This window comes from Vombatus ursinus, unplaced genomic scaffold (assembly GCF_900497805.2).
Source record: "Vombatus ursinus unplaced genomic scaffold, bare-nosed wombat genome assembly UNPS02014848.1, whole genome shotgun sequence".
Taxonomy (NCBI): Eukaryota; Metazoa; Chordata; class Mammalia; order Diprotodontia; family Vombatidae; genus Vombatus; species Vombatus ursinus.
Window position 1 is genome coordinate 1,488,907 of NW_020954626.1, and position 19,904 is coordinate 1,508,810.

The following is a 19,904-nucleotide window of genomic DNA, read 5'->3' on the forward strand; positions in this document are numbered from 1 at the left end:
TGCTTTGTATGTATTTGGTAGATAATTTATATGTACATGTACGGACATATGTTCTTAAATATGTTATATGTAATTTATACATAACTATATATAGGCACATGTATATATAATCTGCATGGTGCCCATTCCATTAGAACATGACCTCCCTAAAAGCAGAGACTGCTTTGTATTTGTGTTTATATCCCCTTAATAGAGTGCCTGACACATAATAGGTACTTAATAAACGCTTGTTCTATTTCTCCCCATTTCATAAATGAAGAAACTGAGCCTCAGAGAGACTTGCCCATTCTCAGACTACAAGTGGTCAGAGCTGGGATTTGAACTCTGATCTCCTAACTCGTGCTCCATTCACTATGCCATGTTGTCTTTCACATAGGAAAAAGCAATTTGAACATCTTTGGGTAAGGAGAATAATTAATTATTAATTAATAGCAGCTAGGTGTCACAGTGGACAAAGTGCTGTATCTGGAGTCAAGAAGACTCATCTTCCTGAGTTCAAATCTGACCTCAGATACTTACTAGCAGTGTGACCTTGGGCAAATCATTTAACCCTGCTTGCCTCAGTTTCCTCTTCTGTAAAATGAACTGGAGAAGGAAATGGCAAACCACTCCAGTATCTTTACCAAGAAAACCCCAAATGGGGTCATGAAGAGTTGGACATGACTGAAAAATGACTGAACAACAACAAATGTTTATATAGGAATTTGAGGTTTGCAAAGCATTTTATATGTATTGATTTTCATTTGGTCCTCCCAACAACCCTGTAAGATAGGTATTATTATCATCCCTATCTTATAGGTGAGGAGACTGAGGCCAAAACGAGATAAAGTGACTTGTCCAGGATCATATAGCTAGTAAGTTGCTAAGACAGTATTCAAATTTATGTCTTCTTGGCTCCAGCATTTTAGCCACTATGCTACCTACTTTCTCAGGAATCAGGCAGGACGTGAGAAGGAAGACCCAGCGACCCCAATCTCTCATTGCCAACAATGTCCCTTCAGAGATTGCCCTGCAGCTCATCACACTACCCAGAAATAACTGGGTAGGCTGCCTGGAAACCATCAGCAGGCAAGAAAGTAGGGTGCCCCACCTTTCCAACATGATCCATGATTAACCCCTGGAAAGGGGTATTTTTCAGGAAGAGCAAGATCAGGGAAGCACTTCAGTCTTTGTGGAGGACCTTGCCTTCCTTGGGACAATTCTGCCATCATCCTGGGGATTTAAAGTTTTGACTTTGAAGCTGTTCAAAATTTCTCTAATGAAGAGTTCAGATAGGGTGGATGAGCGTAGGACCGTCAGTGTCCCTGAAAAGGCTGAAGTTCTTCACCACCACCACCACCACCACCTCTCCAACTTTGACTGCTGAATCAGAGACCACTGCTCTAAGAGGGCCAGTGCCTCAGTTCCCCCAAGAAAGATCAAATCTCAACGACCTCAATGATGGAGTAATAGAATGGGAATCAAGAGATCCAACACTGACTGAGTCTCTGCCTCTGTCTCTCAAATAAGAGGGTTGAACAAGGTAGTTTCCAAGGAACTTTCCATCTCTGATGCTCTGATTCTATGAGATTTGGTCTTCTTTTAACTCTATTTTAGCTCAGCCTCAATTTAATAATAAATTTAAGAAGAAGGATATATATTTATACTTATTTAGTATATTTATATAGTACTTACAAAGTGCCTAACATGTCACCTTATTTAATATGCACAATAGTCCTAGGAAATACTTGCTATTATTATACTCATTATACAGATGAGGAAACTGAGACTAAATAATTTAAGGTCATACTACTAGTAATCCTCTGAGGCAGGACTGGAACTCAGGTGGTAATAACTCCAAGTCCAACACTCTATTCATTGCACCACCAAGCTGCCCTCAAGCCGAATGAGTCTTCCTCTGTGACCTTGGGCCTCAGACTCTTCCTTTGTAAAATGAAAGAATTGGACTTGACAATCTATAAGATACCTTCCAGTTTTACCATGAAATTTTAGGAGGAAGAATGACCTCAAGGTCTCTCTGAGCCAGAGATGTGCCAGCAAATGTTGGATAACCAGCTCTTTAAAAAAAAAAAAAACCTATCCTACTCAATTCCCCTGTCCTTAGAAAAAAGATTCCTGGTACTGAGCATAGTTTATGGCAGCCACATCCAACACTACAAAGCAACTTCTTTGCACCCTCACATCTTCCTCTTCCAGAGATTCCTTTCTATCTTGTCTTGCAAAAGAATCACCACTCCTGACTCCATGCTTCTGTAGAGTGACCTGAGTCCTGTTGTCCTTCCAGCCTCCTATGATAGAGCCTGAGGGGGTATCCCTCTCCCAAAGTACTGAGAAGTTGCCTTGTTTCCCATCTCATTCACATAAGGCATTAGTCAGGCAAAGAGAGATGACCAGAGACTACCAAGGGATGTTGCCAGAGGAACAGCTAATTCCATCCCAGTCTGTAACTGAATGAGCACTGGAAAGAACTCTTACTTCCTCTCAATACTAGCAACAGCAAACATTTTGTAGTAACTGATACGTAGGACACTATGGTACAGTGAAAGAAAGACTGATCTTTGGCATCCTTTAGGACTCATCACTTTTATCAAAGGATGATACATCTAGGGCTGGAAAGGATCTCAGAGGTCATACTATCCACTTCATTTTTTTTTTTTACAGATAAGGAAACTTTTACAGATAAGGAAACAGAAGTGGCTTGGCCAAGATCATACTTGGAGTAAGCATCAGAGATAGAATTAGAACTCAGATCCTTTGACTCCAGAGCCAGACCTCTTTCCACTGTACTACCCTCCCACTCCCACTCCCCGTTAGCATTTGACAATTTTGCCAGGTTTTGCCTTTGATCTATTGATATTTCAGGGAGAATCTAAACTCAAACCAAAGAAATAACCTGGCCTTTGTTCCACTGAGGATATGATTGTATACTGCTGCATCACTGGGAATTGGGTCAAATTGAGTGGAGTCCTAGGCAGGAATGGTCTGTACTGCAAGGTTATTCAGCAGCTCAGTCATCACAAAGGGGGCCTTTTAGTTGAGACACCAAAATGTCCAACCTGGGACAGTGCTTTGGGACCCACAGCTGCAGGGGCATGGGCCCTGGCTATACTCTGGTTCCCCTCTCCTCCCCTTCTGGACTCACCAGAAATCAGCCAAGCCAAGTGTCGCCACTGTGACTGATAAGGTTTGCAGAGTCCCTGAATTTTTTATATGTCCTCAGTGTTCTGCTTAGTAATATTTACTATGTGCCTATTTTAACGGCTGTATTGTATTGTACTCTCCCAAGCAGTTCCTCTCCCTCCAGCTCTTCATCCTCAGCCACCTGGCTTCCTGCTACCATTTAGCTCTCCCAATCCCCTCCCACTCTGGCCCCATACCACATCTGCCCACCTCTCCTTAATGCTGGGGGTGGGAAGGGGAAACAACTCCCAGTGGGTGTGTTTGTTAACAAGACCTCCCTAAGGGTGAAAATATAGATTTGGAGCTAGGAGGGCCCATAGGGGCCATTAAATCTACCTTCCTCACTTTATAGATAAGGAAACTGTGGTATAATATAGAGGTTAAGTGACTTGCCCATGGTCATATAGCTAATAAATCAGTCAGTCAACAATCATTTATTAAATACTTACTATGTACCAGGCATGTTACTAAGCACTGGGGATAAAAGAAAGGCAAAAATTGTCCTTACTCTCCGGGAACTGATATTCTAATGGGGAAGGCAACATGCAAACCACTGTGCATAGAAGATACACACAGGAAACATTGGAGGTCAGAGAGAAGGCACTGGAAGGAGACCAGGAAAGGCCTCCTGAAGAATGTGAGATTCAAACTGAGTGTTGAAGGAAGCCAGGAGGCCATGAGGGAGAGCTTTCTAGGCATAGCGGGGAAAGGCATAGAATTGGAAGATGGTATTTCATGGGTGAGGAACAAGAGAGTCAGAGTTGCTAGACCATAAGAGTTATATGGAAAGGAGTAAAATGTAAGAAGAATGGAAAGGTAGGCAGGAATAGGCCAGGTTGTGAAGGGCTTTAAAAGCCAAATTTTCATTTAGAGAATTTTATATTTGATCCTGGAGGTAATAAGGAGCCATTAGAACTTATTGAGCAGGAAAGTGATAAGGTCAGAGCTGCACTTTAGGAAGATCACTTTGGCTGCTCAGTGGAGGATGAACTGGAATGGGGAGAGGCTTGAGGCAGGGAGGTCAATCAACAGGTGATACTGGGATGGTTCAGGCACGAAGTGCTGAGGGCCTGTTCCAGGGTGGCTGCATCAGAGGAAAGAAGAGAGTGTATAGGATGTTGCAAAGGGAATTGGCAATAATTAGAATATGGAGGGTGAGAGAGAGAGAGAGAGAGAGAAAGAGAGAGAGGAAGGAGCCAAGGATGACTCCTAGATTGTCAGTCTTAGTGGTGGTGCCTTTAACAATAATAAGGAATTTTCAGAAGAGGGGAGGATTTGGGGGGGGGGGGAAGAAAATTACTTCTACTGATGGAATGTGAATGCAGATCAAAGTATATTCTTTTCATTTTCTTTATCTTTTTTGTGGTTTTTTTTCCTTTTGCTCTGTTTATTCTTTCACAACATGACTAAGATGGAAATATGATTTACATGATTTCACATATATAACCTATTTAAAATTCTTATCTTTTTAGGGAGGTGGGAGAAGGGGGAGGGAAGAAGAAAATTTGGAGCTCAAAAAAGTTTTTAAATGAATGTGAAATGATTGCATATGTATATATATATAACCTATATCAAATTGCTTACCATCTTAGGGAGAAGGGAAGGAGAAAATTTGGAATTCAAAATTTTATAAAAAAAAAAAAAGAATGTTAAAAATTGTCATTACCTGTAATTGGAAAAAATAAAATACTATTAAAAAAAGAAAATTAGTTCTATTTGTACATGTTGAGTTTAAGATGTCTACTGGACATCCAATTCACATCTAGATGTAGAGGGAAATCTACAAGGGGCATTGCTAGAGTAAGTGTGCTTCTTACACAGTGCAAACTCAAACACTTGCACATTTTCTGAAAGAGAAACATAAACCCAAAAGAGCCTGGAAATGAGAGTTTTCATGGGCTTAGCTCAGTTTCAGGAATCAATAAAGTCACAAAAGAAACTGCTTTACTTCACGGACAAGCACAGTTTATTTCTACATGAGATCTCACAGAAGCTGGGGGAGACTGCCTGAAAAAGCTCACCTCGGCCCTCCTCCTCCTCCCTCTGCCCGGCTGCCTGGAAGGGACTGACGCCAACGGACTGGCTTTAAACGATGGCTTGCAAGGGGCAGCAGGGCAGTTGGATCCCGCACTGGACGCTGCATTCAGGAAAGCTGGGAACACTGTAAAACTTGATCAGCCTTTTGAAGGCACTTTTCTTCAGCATCATCATCTCTTCGGGAAACCTCGATAGGAGCTTAACCCGAGCAAAGCCCCCGCTCTTCCCAGGGGCTTCAGCCGGCCCTTGCTTCTGACCCAGCGGCTCTCGAGCGCCACCCATCGGCACGCTGTTGCAGCTGAGGGAACGGACAGTCTTCTTCTTATTCTGAACAGACAAATAGCTGAACAAGAAAGATGATACCTTACGCTTAGTGATCTCAGGACCCTCCTCTGAAAAGCAGTCATCAAGGGGATCCACCTGATTGTCAAGAGGTTGGCTAACTTCTCTTCTCACAGGCCTCACTCCTGTCCGCTGGGGCTGTACCACAATCTTTCTGGACCCTGACGGGTCTTCTCCCAAGTTCCCCGGGGCTTGAGGGGGCATGACATTGGCCACAGCCCTGAGGCCACAGGCACCTGGGATGCTGTTTCCATCCTGAGGAGTAGGCTGAGATGTGCAGTGTTGGCTCAGGATGTGGGTGGCAGCATCTCGGATGAGGTTCCAGTCTCGCAGGATGTCCTCCTTGGTGGTAAACTGAGAGGTCACAGTGAAGCGGATAATAAATTTGTCCTGGATGATGGCTGGGATGAGGAAAAGGCATCCAGATTTAACAAGTTCTTTTAACACCCTTTCAGTTAGACAATTAGGACCCTGTTTGGCGGATGAAGAAAAATAAAATCCATGTGAATACATTGACACATTCCTAGAGGCACTTCTAACAGTTCTGTAAGGCAATACAGTACAGTAAAAAGAACACAAGTTGTGTTCAAATCCTGCCTTGAATACTACTTGTGTGACCTAGGACAAGTCATTTAACTTACCTAGGTCCCACTGCTCCAGGCATTTTCTCCAGATGTCCTCCATGCCTGGGATGCTCTCTCTCCTTCATTCCAACTACTGACCTCCCTGGCTTCTTTTATTCAGTCATTTTTCAATTGTGTCTGATTCGTCAGGACCCTATGTGGAGTTTTCTTGGCAAAGATACTGGAGTGGTTTGCCATTTCCTTCTCCAGCTTATTTTACAGATGAGGAACCTGAGGCAAACAGGGTTGAGTGGCTTGCCCAGGGTCACACAGCTAGTAAGTGTCTGAGGTCAGATTTGAACTCAGGAAGATGAGGTTTCTTGACTCCAGAACCAGAATTCTATCTACTGCACCACCTAGCTGCCCTGGTTTCCCTTAAGTCCCAACTAAAATCTCATCTTCTACTGAAAGCCTTTCCTAACCCCTCTTAATTCCAGTATTTAACCTCTTTTAACTATTCCCTGTTCATCCTGTATACAGCTTGTTTTGTATATACTTGTTTGCTCCTTGTCTCCCCCATTAGACTGTAAGTTCCTGAGGGCAGGGGCTGTCTTTTGCCTCTTTTTGTATCAGCAACAATTAGCCTGGTACATAGTGTGAGCTGAGCAAATGTTTATTGAATATTTTGGATGAACGAATCTATAAAATGTGGATGGATGTTGAACCAAATGACCTCTGAAGTTGCTTCCAGGTTCATATCTATGATTCTAAGTATTCCCAGTGAAATAGTAATAATACTTCCAGAAAGCTGAACCTCAATCCTCACTTTGGCACATGGAATAAAATTGTTCAGAATGGGTCCTAAAGATAACTTTACCTTTAAGCGAAACACCACCAAGCCGAGGTGTCTTTTGGCAGGAATTTCAAAGAGGGGGTCATTTCTGACCAAAGACTCAAAGTATTTGGCCATTTCAGTACCCTGGAATATCAAATAGAGAAGACAAAAACAAAGTAAACATTTCAGGGAGGCAAAAAACACATCATGAACTTTCACACAGTAATAACTGTTCTGATAGACATTAACCAGTCTGATCCCCCTCTTGTACATTAAAATCATTTTACGCAAACCCTATTTTACTCATTAGATTTTCAGACTCAGAAACCTACCATCTCCACCACCAAACACTGCATACCAGGCTGCCATTATTTTCATAACTCTTGACCATTAGTTTTCTCCTCCAGAATTCCTTATTCTCTCTCCCTTGCCTTCCAAATTCTGCCACCCCTGCATCTGGAATACCTTTCTGATTCCTTGGACAATACAGTTGTGGTTTTGTGTGTTCTTAGGTCTTTTTTGTGCAAGTATGGGCTAGATGTCCAGTTATCTATTATGCTATAACATACTCAATTTAACACCCTCACCCATCCACTTACTCAGTCCTCCAGCCCTGGAATTTAGTATAATATGTTAGCACAGGGGTTCTCACCCTTTTCTATGTCATGGACCCCCTTGGCAATCTGCTAAAGCCCATGAATCCTTTCTCACAATAATGCTTTTAAAGGAATAAAGACAATGCTAAATTTCAATTAGAGGTTAGTGCAAACAAAGATGTAATTTTTCCCATCTAAGTTCATGGACACATTCACATACATATACATGTACATGTACATGTACTTATATAGTATGTATATATACATATGTGTGTATGCATGTGTGTGTGTATACCCCTAAAGTCTAGCTCAAATTTAGCACTTCCTCAATTAGGAATGTAGGCAATAGAACATTATTCTGAGAAGGGGTCCGCAGGCTTCACCAGACTTCCAAAGGGGTCCACAACACACCAAAAAGGTTAAAAACTCCTGTTTAGAGGTTCACAGCCCATACTACCGGTGGAGCAAGTTTGCAGCAAACTTCATCATGGATCTCATGGTCATCACATAATAGCTTCTAGTTATCCTGTTTTTTAATCGTTCAAAGTTTCTCTGGCAATGGAGGTAGATTTCTAACACATTTCTTTTAGTTGTTTCACACTCTAATAATCATAGAATCATAGATTTAAATCTGAAAAGGACCTCAGAGGTCCTCTGATCCAGCCTCTTCAACATTTAAGGAAACTGAACAGTTAAGATCTTATATGCCTTAATCAAGGTCACACAGTAACTAGTAGACTTCTGATGCAGACCAAGTTCCTCTGCTTCTTTTCCTAGCTTGTGATGGCTGAACAATTATTTTTTCCCCATTCTTAACTTTCTACATAAGTTATTTCAAAATATGGATAAGGAACCATTAAGGTGCCTCTTAAAATAATTCAGAACTTTCTTTGGGCTATATCATTGATTATGTAGATTATCCCCAAGTCTCTCTTTCTTCACATCGTTTAGAGTTCTATTAGTACCAAGACTGTAATTGTTATACAGCTCCCCCAGACAGACTTCCCTTCCAACTCTAGATTTATGGTCCTACGATCCTCTGACCTGTCAAGTCTGAAATAATATTTGTATTATTGTATTATATTGTTTTATTGTATTGTATTATATTGTGTTATATTGTTTTCACTTTTGTACAAGACTCTATTGAAAGAGTACTTGTTGAGAAATATAGGAGGTAACAACTTTATCACTCTAAACTGAAGGATACTTTTCATTTACTTCTCCATGTATTCTCCTGCACCACTGCCCCCACCTCCAGAACAAAACAAAACAACCTACCACAAACCTTTCAAATGGTAACAGTTGCTAGTTTTACAAGTTAGTGATTTAGAATAGAAAATCATATTGCTAAGGGATACTGTCATCAATCTATAGGCTAAATGTTCTGAGTACTTTTTGTCCTCATTGTAGTAGTAGCAGATGGGAGGAGAAAGAGTGTGTCCAGAGGTTCTAGTCTAGCTGGACTACATGTAAGATGCAGGGTAAGAGGGGTAGGTAGCTGAGAATAAGGAATGTCTAAATCCAAGGTCCCTTCTAGCTTGAAATTTGTGACGCTATTAAACAAAAATATTAGGATTAGCAGTGCTATTTTTACTTTGAGTACAACTAAGAGATAACAGTCTTTACCAGAATCCTGAAGGTGAAGGGGTAAGGCACAGGTAGAGCCTTATCCTCCCTCACCTCCCCCCACCCCAATCCTCTTCTTTGTATCTGCAGCACTTAGCACAGTATCTGGCACACAGTAGGTACTTAATAAATGCTCATTGACTGACTGAATGACACAAAGTAAAAAATGAAATGTTGATCTATTAATAACTGTTTATTGAGGACCCTTCCTCCCCCTCCCCCCAATAAAACACACATTCTGCCCTGTTCAGGATAGAAAATAAGCATTCAGCCCAGTCCTGTCCTCCTGCAGACACAGATCTACCAAAGGAGCTTGAAACAATTAAGTAGTCAGCTGTGTGACTTTAGTTAAGGATAACAGGAGTTGAGAGAAGGCAGAGATCAGTAAGGGGAACAGTCAGGGGAACACTAATGAAAAGGGTAGGCCTTCAACTGGATTACTGACAGATGGGTAAAATTTGGATTCATAAAGGAATGGAGAGAGGCTGTTCTAGGTAGGAGAAACAGCATAAGTAAGGGCGTGGAGGTGGAAACAGGAGTTGCTTGTTCTGATGTAACCCTTGTCCCAAAGCTCATTGGTATGCGACTTTCTCCTTATTGGTGGAGATGAATTGCCCTGATTCGTGTGACGGGCACAGCTGTGCAGGTCAGAATATTCATCTCCACCAATAAAGGGGGAGTCCCATACCATGGGCTTTGGGATAGGAGTTACACAGAAAACATGATGGGACTGCTCTGGCTTTAGGGAAAAGGGTTGGGATGAAACAATTGAAGAAATAGAGTGGGCCAGTTTATGAAAGGCTTTGAGTGTCTGGTAGAGGAGTCTGAACTTGAAGTGATACTGACTTTATGAAAGCAGTGTTTTAGAGAAATTAGTCAAGATGTACATGCTGAAAAAAAAATGTACATGCTGATATCAGTATTTCCCACCTGAGTTGTCAATATTATAGGATTATAGATTTAAAGCTGGAAGGGACCTTAGAGGGCATTGAATCCACCCCCTTCATTTTACAGATAAGGAAAATGAGGCTAAGAGTCATTAAGTGATTTTGCCAAGGTCATACAGCTAGTAAGTGTCTGAGGCAAGATTTGAACTACGGTCTTCCTAAATCTAAGGGATGGCTAGGTGGTATAGACGATAGATGTCCAGGCCTGAAGTCAGGAGGTACTGAGTTCAAATCTGGCCTCAAGTATGATCCAGGGCAAATCACTTAATCCTGTTTGCCAAAATTTCTTCATCTGTAAAATAAGCTGGAGAACGAAATGGCAAAATCACTCCAGTATCTTTGCCAAGAAAACCCCAATGGGATCATGAAGAGTCAGATATAAAGACTGAACAACAACTTCCCAAATCCAAGTCCAGCTATACTACACTATTTCTATAAAGTCTGGCTTTTCTGATTCTCAGCTACCCAGCCCACCATCTACCTTACCTGTCCTCTTACCCTGCGTCTTACACGTAGTCCAGCCAGACTAGAACCTCTGGACACACTCTTTCTCCCCCCATCTGCTATTACTACAACGAAGACAAAAAGTACCTAGAACATTTAGCCTATAGATTGATGACAGTATCCTTTAGTAAAATGGATTTCCATTCTAAATCACTAACCTGTAAAACTAGCAGCTATTAACATTTGAAAGGTTTGTGGTAGGTTGTTTTGTTTTGTTCTGGAGGTGGGGGCAGTAGTGCAGGAGAAGTAAATGAAAAGTATCCTTCAATTTAGAGTGATAAAGTTGTTACCTCCTGCATTTCTCAACAAGTACTCTTTTTTTTTTTTGGCTTTTTGGTGAGGCAATCAGGGTTAAGTGACTTGCCAAGGGTCACACAGCTAGTAAGTGTCATGTGTCTGAGGTTGGATTTGAACTCAGGTCCTCCTGACTCCAAGACCTGAGCTCTATCCACTGTGCCACCCAGCTGCCCCTCAACTAGTACTCTTTCAATAGTCTTATGCAAAAGTGAAAACAGTATTGCTGGGTATAAATATTATTTTAGACTTGGCAGGTCAGATGATCATAGGACCATAAATCTAGAGCTGAAAGAGAAGTCTATCTGGGGGAGCTGTATAATAAGCATGGCCCATAACCTTGCCTACCCAGGTAACCTTCAGATTCCCAGGACCATAGATTTAATTCTATTATGACATTACCCAACCTTTGCTCCCCTCCTCCTATCCTCTTATTCCCTGTCTCTTCCAATAAGCCAATCCAACCCAGCCACCATATGTACTTTGTTTGGTGGTCAATAAGGCACAGATGGGCATGAATGGATGAGAACAGCCCTCAGGAGTGTCTGTGACAAGAGGCAACTTGGCTCTGAGTATGGAGACAATTTATCCATAACACTCACCAGAAGTCTGAGTAACAGAATGCTTCAGTTAATTTTCAGTACTGAGCTTCTCCTAATTTGATTAGCTATGGAAGGAACAGGACAGCAAATTTTTTGGTACCCCAAGTACAACTGTCATTTTTCTAAATGTCAATGCCCTTTGAAAATTTTATTAACGAGAAAAAATAAAAAAAAAATGTCACAAGACCAAACATTCTAAAGGACTGTTTAAACAAACTGAAGTCCTACTCTGAATGAAAGATATGCCAATGGTATTCAACCTCTGAAGGGGCCCTTCAGGCTGGAAAATTTTTGAGTATAGGCCTAGTGTTTACTTTCCAAGAACCAATCTAGTTAAGATTGTCAGAATGTTGGCTATAGCAACTGATAAAGATTGTCTACTGAGGCAGAGAAAAGCTATGATCCGTATCCATGGCAGCACCATATTGGCATGAATGAAATCTTAGCTTTTTTAACATACTGAAGAACAAACAAGAAGCAGTAAACATGAGAGAAAATGTGGTATTATGGGGAGAGTCTTGATTTGGAGTCAGGAATCCTCCCTCTAATACACACTACAAGACCCTGAACTAAGCTCTCTGCGACTCAATTAACATGGGGACTTTCTAAACCACAGGGAGTGTTCTGCACTAGTGGAAGGGCAGGATCTATCTTTCTTTTTGCTTGCATTCGGATCTCCAGTGCTTAGCACAGTGTCTGGCACATAGTAAGAACTTAATAAATGCTTATTGACTTGACTTTGGAGTTCTCATACTAGCAGATCTCATGAAATCACAGATCCTGCCATAAAAGATGATGTAGAAATCTCTCTGTCTATATCATGATGCTGAAATTCCTGAACTACAGAAAAAAGCCTATATTTTACGTTTTAATTCTGTCATCTTTTAATTTAAAAAAAATTAATTATAAAATTGTTGGGGATATGGTTGGTTTGAATACTGTGTTTCCAAGCTAAAAGAGGGAGAGAGAGAGAGAAAGAAAAGAAGGAGAAAAAGAAAGGAGAGAGGAGAAAAAGAGACAGGAGAAAGAGTGTTACACTGAATAAACACATCTCAAAAATCTTCCAACATGCCTTCTGGTCCAGTCACTACAGTTTTCCTGGTCAGGCTGACCTACAGTCAGCCTCTGATTTACTCCCATGTTAGAAAATTATGCAATATACAGCATCATTTATGTCCAACATACATGTCTGACGTGGGCTTGGAGATTCTTCACTCCAAAGGAACGGATCACAAACCACAGTTTGATAGAACGAAATCGCCGGCTCAGAGGAATCTGCCAGTGCTGAGAACAAAAGAACAAGCCCACAGGTCAGAAACAAAGGTGGGCACAGCCCAGCATCAGCTGGTTCCCTGCCTTCCTGGGGCATTCACCGTCACCATGACACCAGAGGCTGCTGCCTCCAGGGAGGAAGAAGAGGCTTAACTATCCACAAAGTGAGACCAAACAACCTCTCCCAGAGGACGGTGGGACCGAATCCCTCATGGCTACTACAAGTCAGGCCCTAAGAGGCAGATGGAGACAGTCACTGAGACTTCTTCTTTGAATGTCATTTTAAGGCCCATATTTTCTTAGAGCTTCTGGAATGGTGGGGCTTTTGTTTACCTCTAAGAGTCCCTAAAGGCCCTAAACAGGTGAATATCAGAGAATGAAGCTCAAAAGTCATAGTCTAATATTTTATTATGTAAAATAATATATGTGGAGGAAAATATGTTGAAAAGTACAAAGCACTATACAAATGCAAGATTAAATAGGGCTACATTAAATAGGGCAGCTAGGTGGCACAGTGGATAGAGCATTGGCCTGGAGTCAGAAAAATATGAGTTCAAATCTGGCCTTAGAACTAGCTATGTGACCCTGGGCACATCATTTAATCCCTATTTACCTCATTTCCTCATCTGTAAAAGGAGGTCATGCTGGAGAAGGAAATGGCAAACCACACCAGTATCTTTGCCAAGAAAACCCCACAGACTCACAAAGAGTCTGATGTGAATGAACAACTAATGCTGATTGATTGATTGATTGATTACTCAACCTATTGCCCCATCATTTTCCCTTTGGCCTTTCTTTGACCTCAAGTTAACTTTTCTTAAGGCTTCCAGATCCTTAGGACTTTATCCCTCTGTGGTTTAGTGATTTGTTTTAGAGCTTACTAAAAACACAATAAATTGTCCTTGCAATGGCCAAAATCAACATAGCTAAAAGTTCAAGACTAGTCCGTCTGACCTAAGAGGTCAGTTAACGGGAAAGATATATCAAACCCATTCTCTGAGAATTTTGAAACTGGCCAAAGGCTTTGAAAAATATTTGCAGATCTTTTGATAAGTAACAGAGTAGCTATAGGTGAATCAGTGGTTCCCAGGAAGCCCCCTTCAACTAGCAACCACTGTGTCTACCCCCGATCCCCATTACTTCCAATAAATATTTGTCTTGTCAAAAAAAACACTGGAAGTCTCCAAATATAATTACCCCCTACCCCAGTTTTCTCACCTCTGTCCCTGGTTCCTTGTTTCCTAATAGGCAGATGGTTATGACATCTCTACTTTGGTTTAGAATGCACTTATCAAGGGCAATCAATATTGGGCTTATAAGGAAAATTTAGACACCATAAATTCTCTTTCCAGTCGCAGGCCAGCAGAGGGAGACAGAGAATGATACTAAGCCAAAAGACTAGCCTTTTCTAACAAGTAAAATTGACTCCTAAATGTCATTTGCACAGGGATGATAGGAACATTCCAATTTCCAAATGGTTACAGTTTGCTATGCTGCTTTCATTTTAATAGGCATGTAGATATAAAGAATGTTGCCTTTTCTTTCTTCACAAAATGCTCTGCTCCAGGAACATCAGAACTGTAACTAGGGCAGGTCGAGTAGAGCTTTTCTCAGGACACTAAAATAAAAATTTATTTTTAAAAATTCTGCAATTTGCAAGTGTGTTAAACGTATATTTAGACATTCATCCTCAATCTCTCAGTAGCATGGAAAGTAATAAAGTGAGCACCTAGTCTGAGAGGACCCCACCTGTAGTTTAACTGGTATAGGGAATTTCCAATGAAGAAACTCCCTGTCAATGCGTACTGGTACCTACTCTGATTTGTAGAGTCTTAAAGAAGTGCCCGATCTGCTCAGGGCCACGCAGCCAATATAAGTCTGAGCCTAGATTCTCCTGACTCCAGGGCAGACTCTCTATCCAATGCTACATGCCATCTCTCTAACTAGCACTTAGATAACAAGAAAAATTACTTAAAATAGGAAACTACTAAATGGCGGCTTTCTTGCAGATGCACTCCAGGAAAGCTCCCCCCTGACCTGGACCTATACAGTTCTCTCACAGGTGGCAATCTCCCTAGCACCAACCTTGTGAAGTTGCAGAGTCAGATCTGTAACTAAAATAGGGCAGCTAGGGGCTTTATAACAGGCACTGACATAGAGGAATGGACCTCCCCCACTCCCTCTTCTGTGGTGGTCCAGAGCATGGTACAAGGAAAAAGAGATAATTGAGTTAGAGACAAGTTGAGTGAGATCAAATTCTAGCTATCCAACTTACTACCTTGAGTAAGTCACTGATGTTTTATGTGTCCTGAGTATTCTCAGCTATTAAATGAGGGGGTTGGGCTAAATGACTTCTGAGTTCCCTTGTCCATATTACCATTTTTGCTTCTGGTTTAAAAAAAAAAATCCTAGTTATGCTTCTGCCTGGGGTATCTCCCAACAGAGAATCAGGGACACTGGCTCCTGTTTCTCTCTCATGAGTCAGGGCTCTGAACTTCCTCTCCTGCTCAGATGAATTTGTTTCAATTATTTTTTATATTATTCTGACATCATGAACTACAAAGCTGATCAGAGAATATGTGTTACTGTTTGCCCTAAGTGTCACTTCAAGCTTGCCTGCCATTGGCTCCAATATTGCTACTTAGAACTCTGCCCAGCATGATGGATTGGTTATTTTTAATCTGAAATTAGCCCATGCTGATTCAACAGGATGGTTCTACAAACAAGTCTTGGAGCCTGGGGCATGGGACAGTTGGTTTTATCAAGGCCATCCCAGGTCTAGTTCCTCTTTAGTTTGAGTTGTTACAGGGCTTTCTACATGCTTTGTGAACCACAAAGGTCATTGGCCAATGACATTTTTTTACAGGCAAAAATCATTCCCCAAGGGCTCAGCTATGGTGCCTCCAATTCACTACTGCCCTGCTCCATAGTTCTATGATGAGTAGTGGGATTTTCTCTGAGGTTAGAATGCTCAGTATCAATCTTAGGGTGATGAGATATACTCTGTGGTCCCAGAGAAGCAAACTCATTAGACCATTGACATAAGATGCTACTCTGAGCCTGTCCATATCAATCTATTTCTAACTTCAGTTCAACCATCTGAATTAAAAAGGGAGCATATTGCTCAGGGCTCAGGCCAGGACAGTAATGAAAGCACCTCTGGTGAGAGGTAAAGAAAACAGCAGTATTTTGCCCTGATCTGGGAATAGGAGCATCATCCTAAAAAGAAGCCTGAGTACCCAGTTTCTTTAATTCACTGGAGCAGAGGGCGATAGGATCGTACATTTAGGCTTGGGATCTTGGAAGTCATCGGAATCCAAACCCCTGGTTTCATAGAGGAGGAAACAGACCTACAGGTTACTAAGTAACAACAGATTACTTGACCAGGCATCCATTATGCTACCTAGCTGCCTCAACATAGAGGTAGCATACTGGCCCTAGAGACACAGTCTATGTTCAGTTAAAGAACCTGTTGACTTAATTTATTTAGACTTTCAAGTCTTTAATAAGATTCTTCAGAAAATACAATTTTTTTCAAATTGAGTTATTGTGGGATTGAAGGGAATTTTTTTTTAAACAAATAGGAAATTGACAAGATATGAAACAAAGGGTAGGGATAAATAAGTAACTCTCTAGATGAAGATATGTAAGCAGTTTTTTAAAAAAAACTCAGGACTAGTTCTGGAGCAAATATAACCTAATATTTTAAAATAAATACATAAATGACATGGAAGAAGGAGCACATTGAAAAAATTCCCAATTTGCTGATTATAGTAGATCAAGCTTTTGGGATTAAACTACATGGAGAAACTACATAGTTTCTTGGGAGAAACTACATAGAAGCCTGTATAAATTATTATTAAAAAGTTTAGTATGGGCAAGGATATGTTATTAAATGAATGAATGTCTAGAAACATAATCCAAATATAGGGCCCAAGTTCCCTCATGTAGAAAATGAGAGTTGGATTAGGTCTCTGAGGTCATTTGTGGTTCTAAAATTCTCACCATAAAGTCCGTGGCTGCTCCCGAATTGGCATGCCTGAGGTAGACAGGATTCACACTGAATGTCTGCTGCAGCTTTAACTTGTCTTTGACCCTGTGGGTAGTAAAATGGACATTGTTGGCTGATGCCTCTTCAGAGGGCAATGATGATGTTGCATGCGGGGCTTGACAGCTGCACTCACCAGAAACCAGTACAGTCAAAGTGAACCATCATCCACTTGGAAGGATTGAAAGTAAACGAATCAGCGTACTCAACACCCTTCAAAAACACTCGGAATTCAGGGCAGAGGAAAGCAGTTCCTGCATAAGCAGCATCAACATGGAGCCATAGGCCCTCACTAGCACCTGTGGAAACAAAAACCTATGTGACTCCAAGAATTCTTGAAAGAAGTTACCATGGGTAATGATGGGTAATGCTACTCTGAACCTGTCCATAACAATCTATTTCTAGCTTCAGTTCAACCATCTGAATTAAAAAAGGAGCACACAGCTCAGGGATCAGGCCAGGACAGTAATGAAAACACCTCTGGTGAGAGATAAAGAAAACAACAGTATTTTGCACTGATCTGGGAATTGAAGCATCATCCTAAAAAGAAGCCTGAGTACCCAGTTTCTTAAATTCACTGGGTCAGAGGGTGATAGGATCATAAATTTAGAGTTGGGATCTTAAAAGTCACCAGAGTCCTGGTTTCACAGAGAAGTTTAATGGTTTCTCTCCTCTGAGGTTTGGACTTGGCTGAAATTTGATCATGGTTCAAAGTGGAAAGTAGAGCCCAACATATGTGTGTAATAAGGCATTTTCAATTTGGGTCTGAAATCGAAAAAAAAAAGGGGGGGGATGAAAGTAGGGCAGATAAGACATAATGATATCCTCTTTCTTCTTTCAAGAAGAGCCTGAAATCATCCCCACTTGAATTCTAGGGATAAGATAGCCTAATTTCTTATTTCTTTATTTGGAATAATCCATAAACCATCTCACTTCCTTTTTTCTATCATTGCGGAGAGATATGCACAAGGATGAGCAGAGAGTCTCCTGGTCTAGGTTAGGACCTTCCTGGCAAAACCTACCCAACTCAAAGCACTGTGGGTAGGAAAGTGCTTTGTAAACCTTAAAACATTATATCAATATGATTTTTGTTATTGTGATTATCTGTTCTTCCATTTTAGTGAGAAGAGTGTCAACACATCTAGCAGGCCCTAACTTAAGCTATAGGAGAAATGTTACTCTTCTCTCAGATTATCTAACTTTGAAGTCCAAACAGTGATGTTTGAAGTTCTGATCACTTTGCTCCTTTCCATTCTCTCTTCCACCCCTAACTTCTTCTCCCATTGGCTTCAAATGGAAACTTACTCACTGGAGGCCCCACACGCCCTAACAACTTTGGTTGGGCTCACTGAAGTGGAGGAATAGAAGTTCCTGAGATTTGTGTATGGCTACCTCCTAGGAAAGGGAGCAAGGTTAGATAAAGCTAAAAATTTGTTCCTTTCAACAATATTCACTGAGAGAACAATAATACTGGCTAGCTAACAGGGGGTCCTTAGCTTCCTTCTGTGATCTTTCTGTCCCTATATTAAACAGGCTTTGGCTAGTCAAGGAAAATCAGGAGTGAAGTCCCCCCAAAGCAGTTTCACACTGTCAATACTTCAGAGTTCTGTAATTTTGTTGGTATGTGTAACTCCTTCACCAGTTCAGACCACAACCCCTCCAGACCTAATCAGATAGTCTTTGTGAATTGCTATAACTCCTTTCCTCCCCACCTCTATCCCCATTAAAAATAAATAAATACCAGTAATAAGTCTCTGAATTTAAGTAAACTGGTCCTTGGACAACATACATACAACTTGTCACCAGGGCCATACTCAAAGTCTTTCCAGCTTGGTAAGATCTGTTAGATCTAGTGCTCTGTTGGCATAGCCTCAAAGAATCCAAGGTGACCTCCAACTGGTTAACAAATGTAGAAAATCACTGGATAAATTATCTTAGCCAGACAGGACATATGCTTACAGATTGGCCCCAGCTCTGCCAAGCAGTCAAATGCACAGACACCAGTGGTCCCTAAGGTAGCACACACCTGAAAAGAAAATAAAGTTAAGTTACAGTGGTAGGTGGGTTCAACTTATGAATCTGACTTTTGTCAAATGAAGCTCTAACCACAAATATTAATCTACCAGCTACTCTAGCATCACCCATGACAACAGAACTTCTCTCAACCAACCCCTTCCTCACATTCATTTTCTACTGTTCAAAATCACATCAATTTATTTACCTTCAATTCTCATGAAGTGCATTCATTCATTGATTTCAACTTACAAAAATAGGCACCAGGCCCAGTTTCCTGTCCTCTTCAATCGCTTTCTGAAGGGCTTCACCACGGAGAGAGAAATTTTTATCCACAGGCAGGAATTTCATCTTCACAAGTGAAATCAGACCAGCCTTTTCAACAGAAGAATGGGCCTAAACAGATGAGAGAGAATAACACCAACTCCTGACATTTGACATTTATGAAAGATCATAGATTGAGAGTTGGAGGGGACCTTAGAGCCCATTTCATCCAAACTCCAGCCCCGCCCCCATTTTGTAAATGAAGAAACAGGGGCCAAAAAACATTGTGACCTCTCTGAGGTCACACGGTTATAAAGTAGCAGGTGTAGGATTTGAACCCAGGTCCTCTGACTTCATATAACCATTACTTTCCACTGAACCACTTTATATATTTTATATATTTATTTGTATGTAAAATGGCTCCACTGAACCACTTTATATATTTCTATAAAGCACTATATATTTTATCTCATTTGAGCCTTACATCGCACACTCTGAGGTAACTGTCTTAACTATTAATGTACCCACTTAATAAATAGAGAAACAGGCTGAGAGAGTTTAAGGTCTTACAGCCATTATGTGTCTATATCAGGATTTGAACCAACTCTAAATTAGGTACTTTCCTGGGACCAGCTCATAGCAGAGTTGTAATAATAATGATAATGATAACAGCATATATGTATATTACTTTAAGGTTTATCAAGCATTTTACATATGTTTACTCATTTGATCCTCACAATAAACCTATGAGGTAGATGCTGTTGTTATCCCCATTTACAGA

General features: G+C 41.0%; 1 protein-coding gene across 1 annotated transcript in view; it reads right to left on the reverse strand.

Annotated features, from left to right (window-relative positions):
• Positions 1-5,169: 5,169 nt before the first annotated feature.
• Positions 5,170-19,904, reverse strand: part of HDC (histidine decarboxylase) — a 30,090-nt gene continuing 15,355 nt past the window's right edge. The window contains exons 6-12 of the mRNA XM_027840869.1: positions 19,112-19,255; positions 18,806-18,872; positions 16,983-17,145; positions 16,804-16,894; positions 12,712-12,810; positions 7,000-7,101; positions 5,170-6,030 (exon numbers count right to left, since the gene is read on the reverse strand). Coding sequence (XP_027696670.1) covers positions 5,266-6,030; positions 7,000-7,101; positions 12,712-12,810; positions 16,804-16,894; positions 16,983-17,145; positions 18,806-18,872; positions 19,112-19,255 — 1,431 coding nt within the window. The 3' untranslated portion in view covers positions 5,170-5,265. The remainder of the gene's footprint in view (positions 6,031-6,999; positions 7,102-12,711; positions 12,811-16,803; positions 16,895-16,982; positions 17,146-18,805; positions 18,873-19,111; positions 19,256-19,904) is intronic.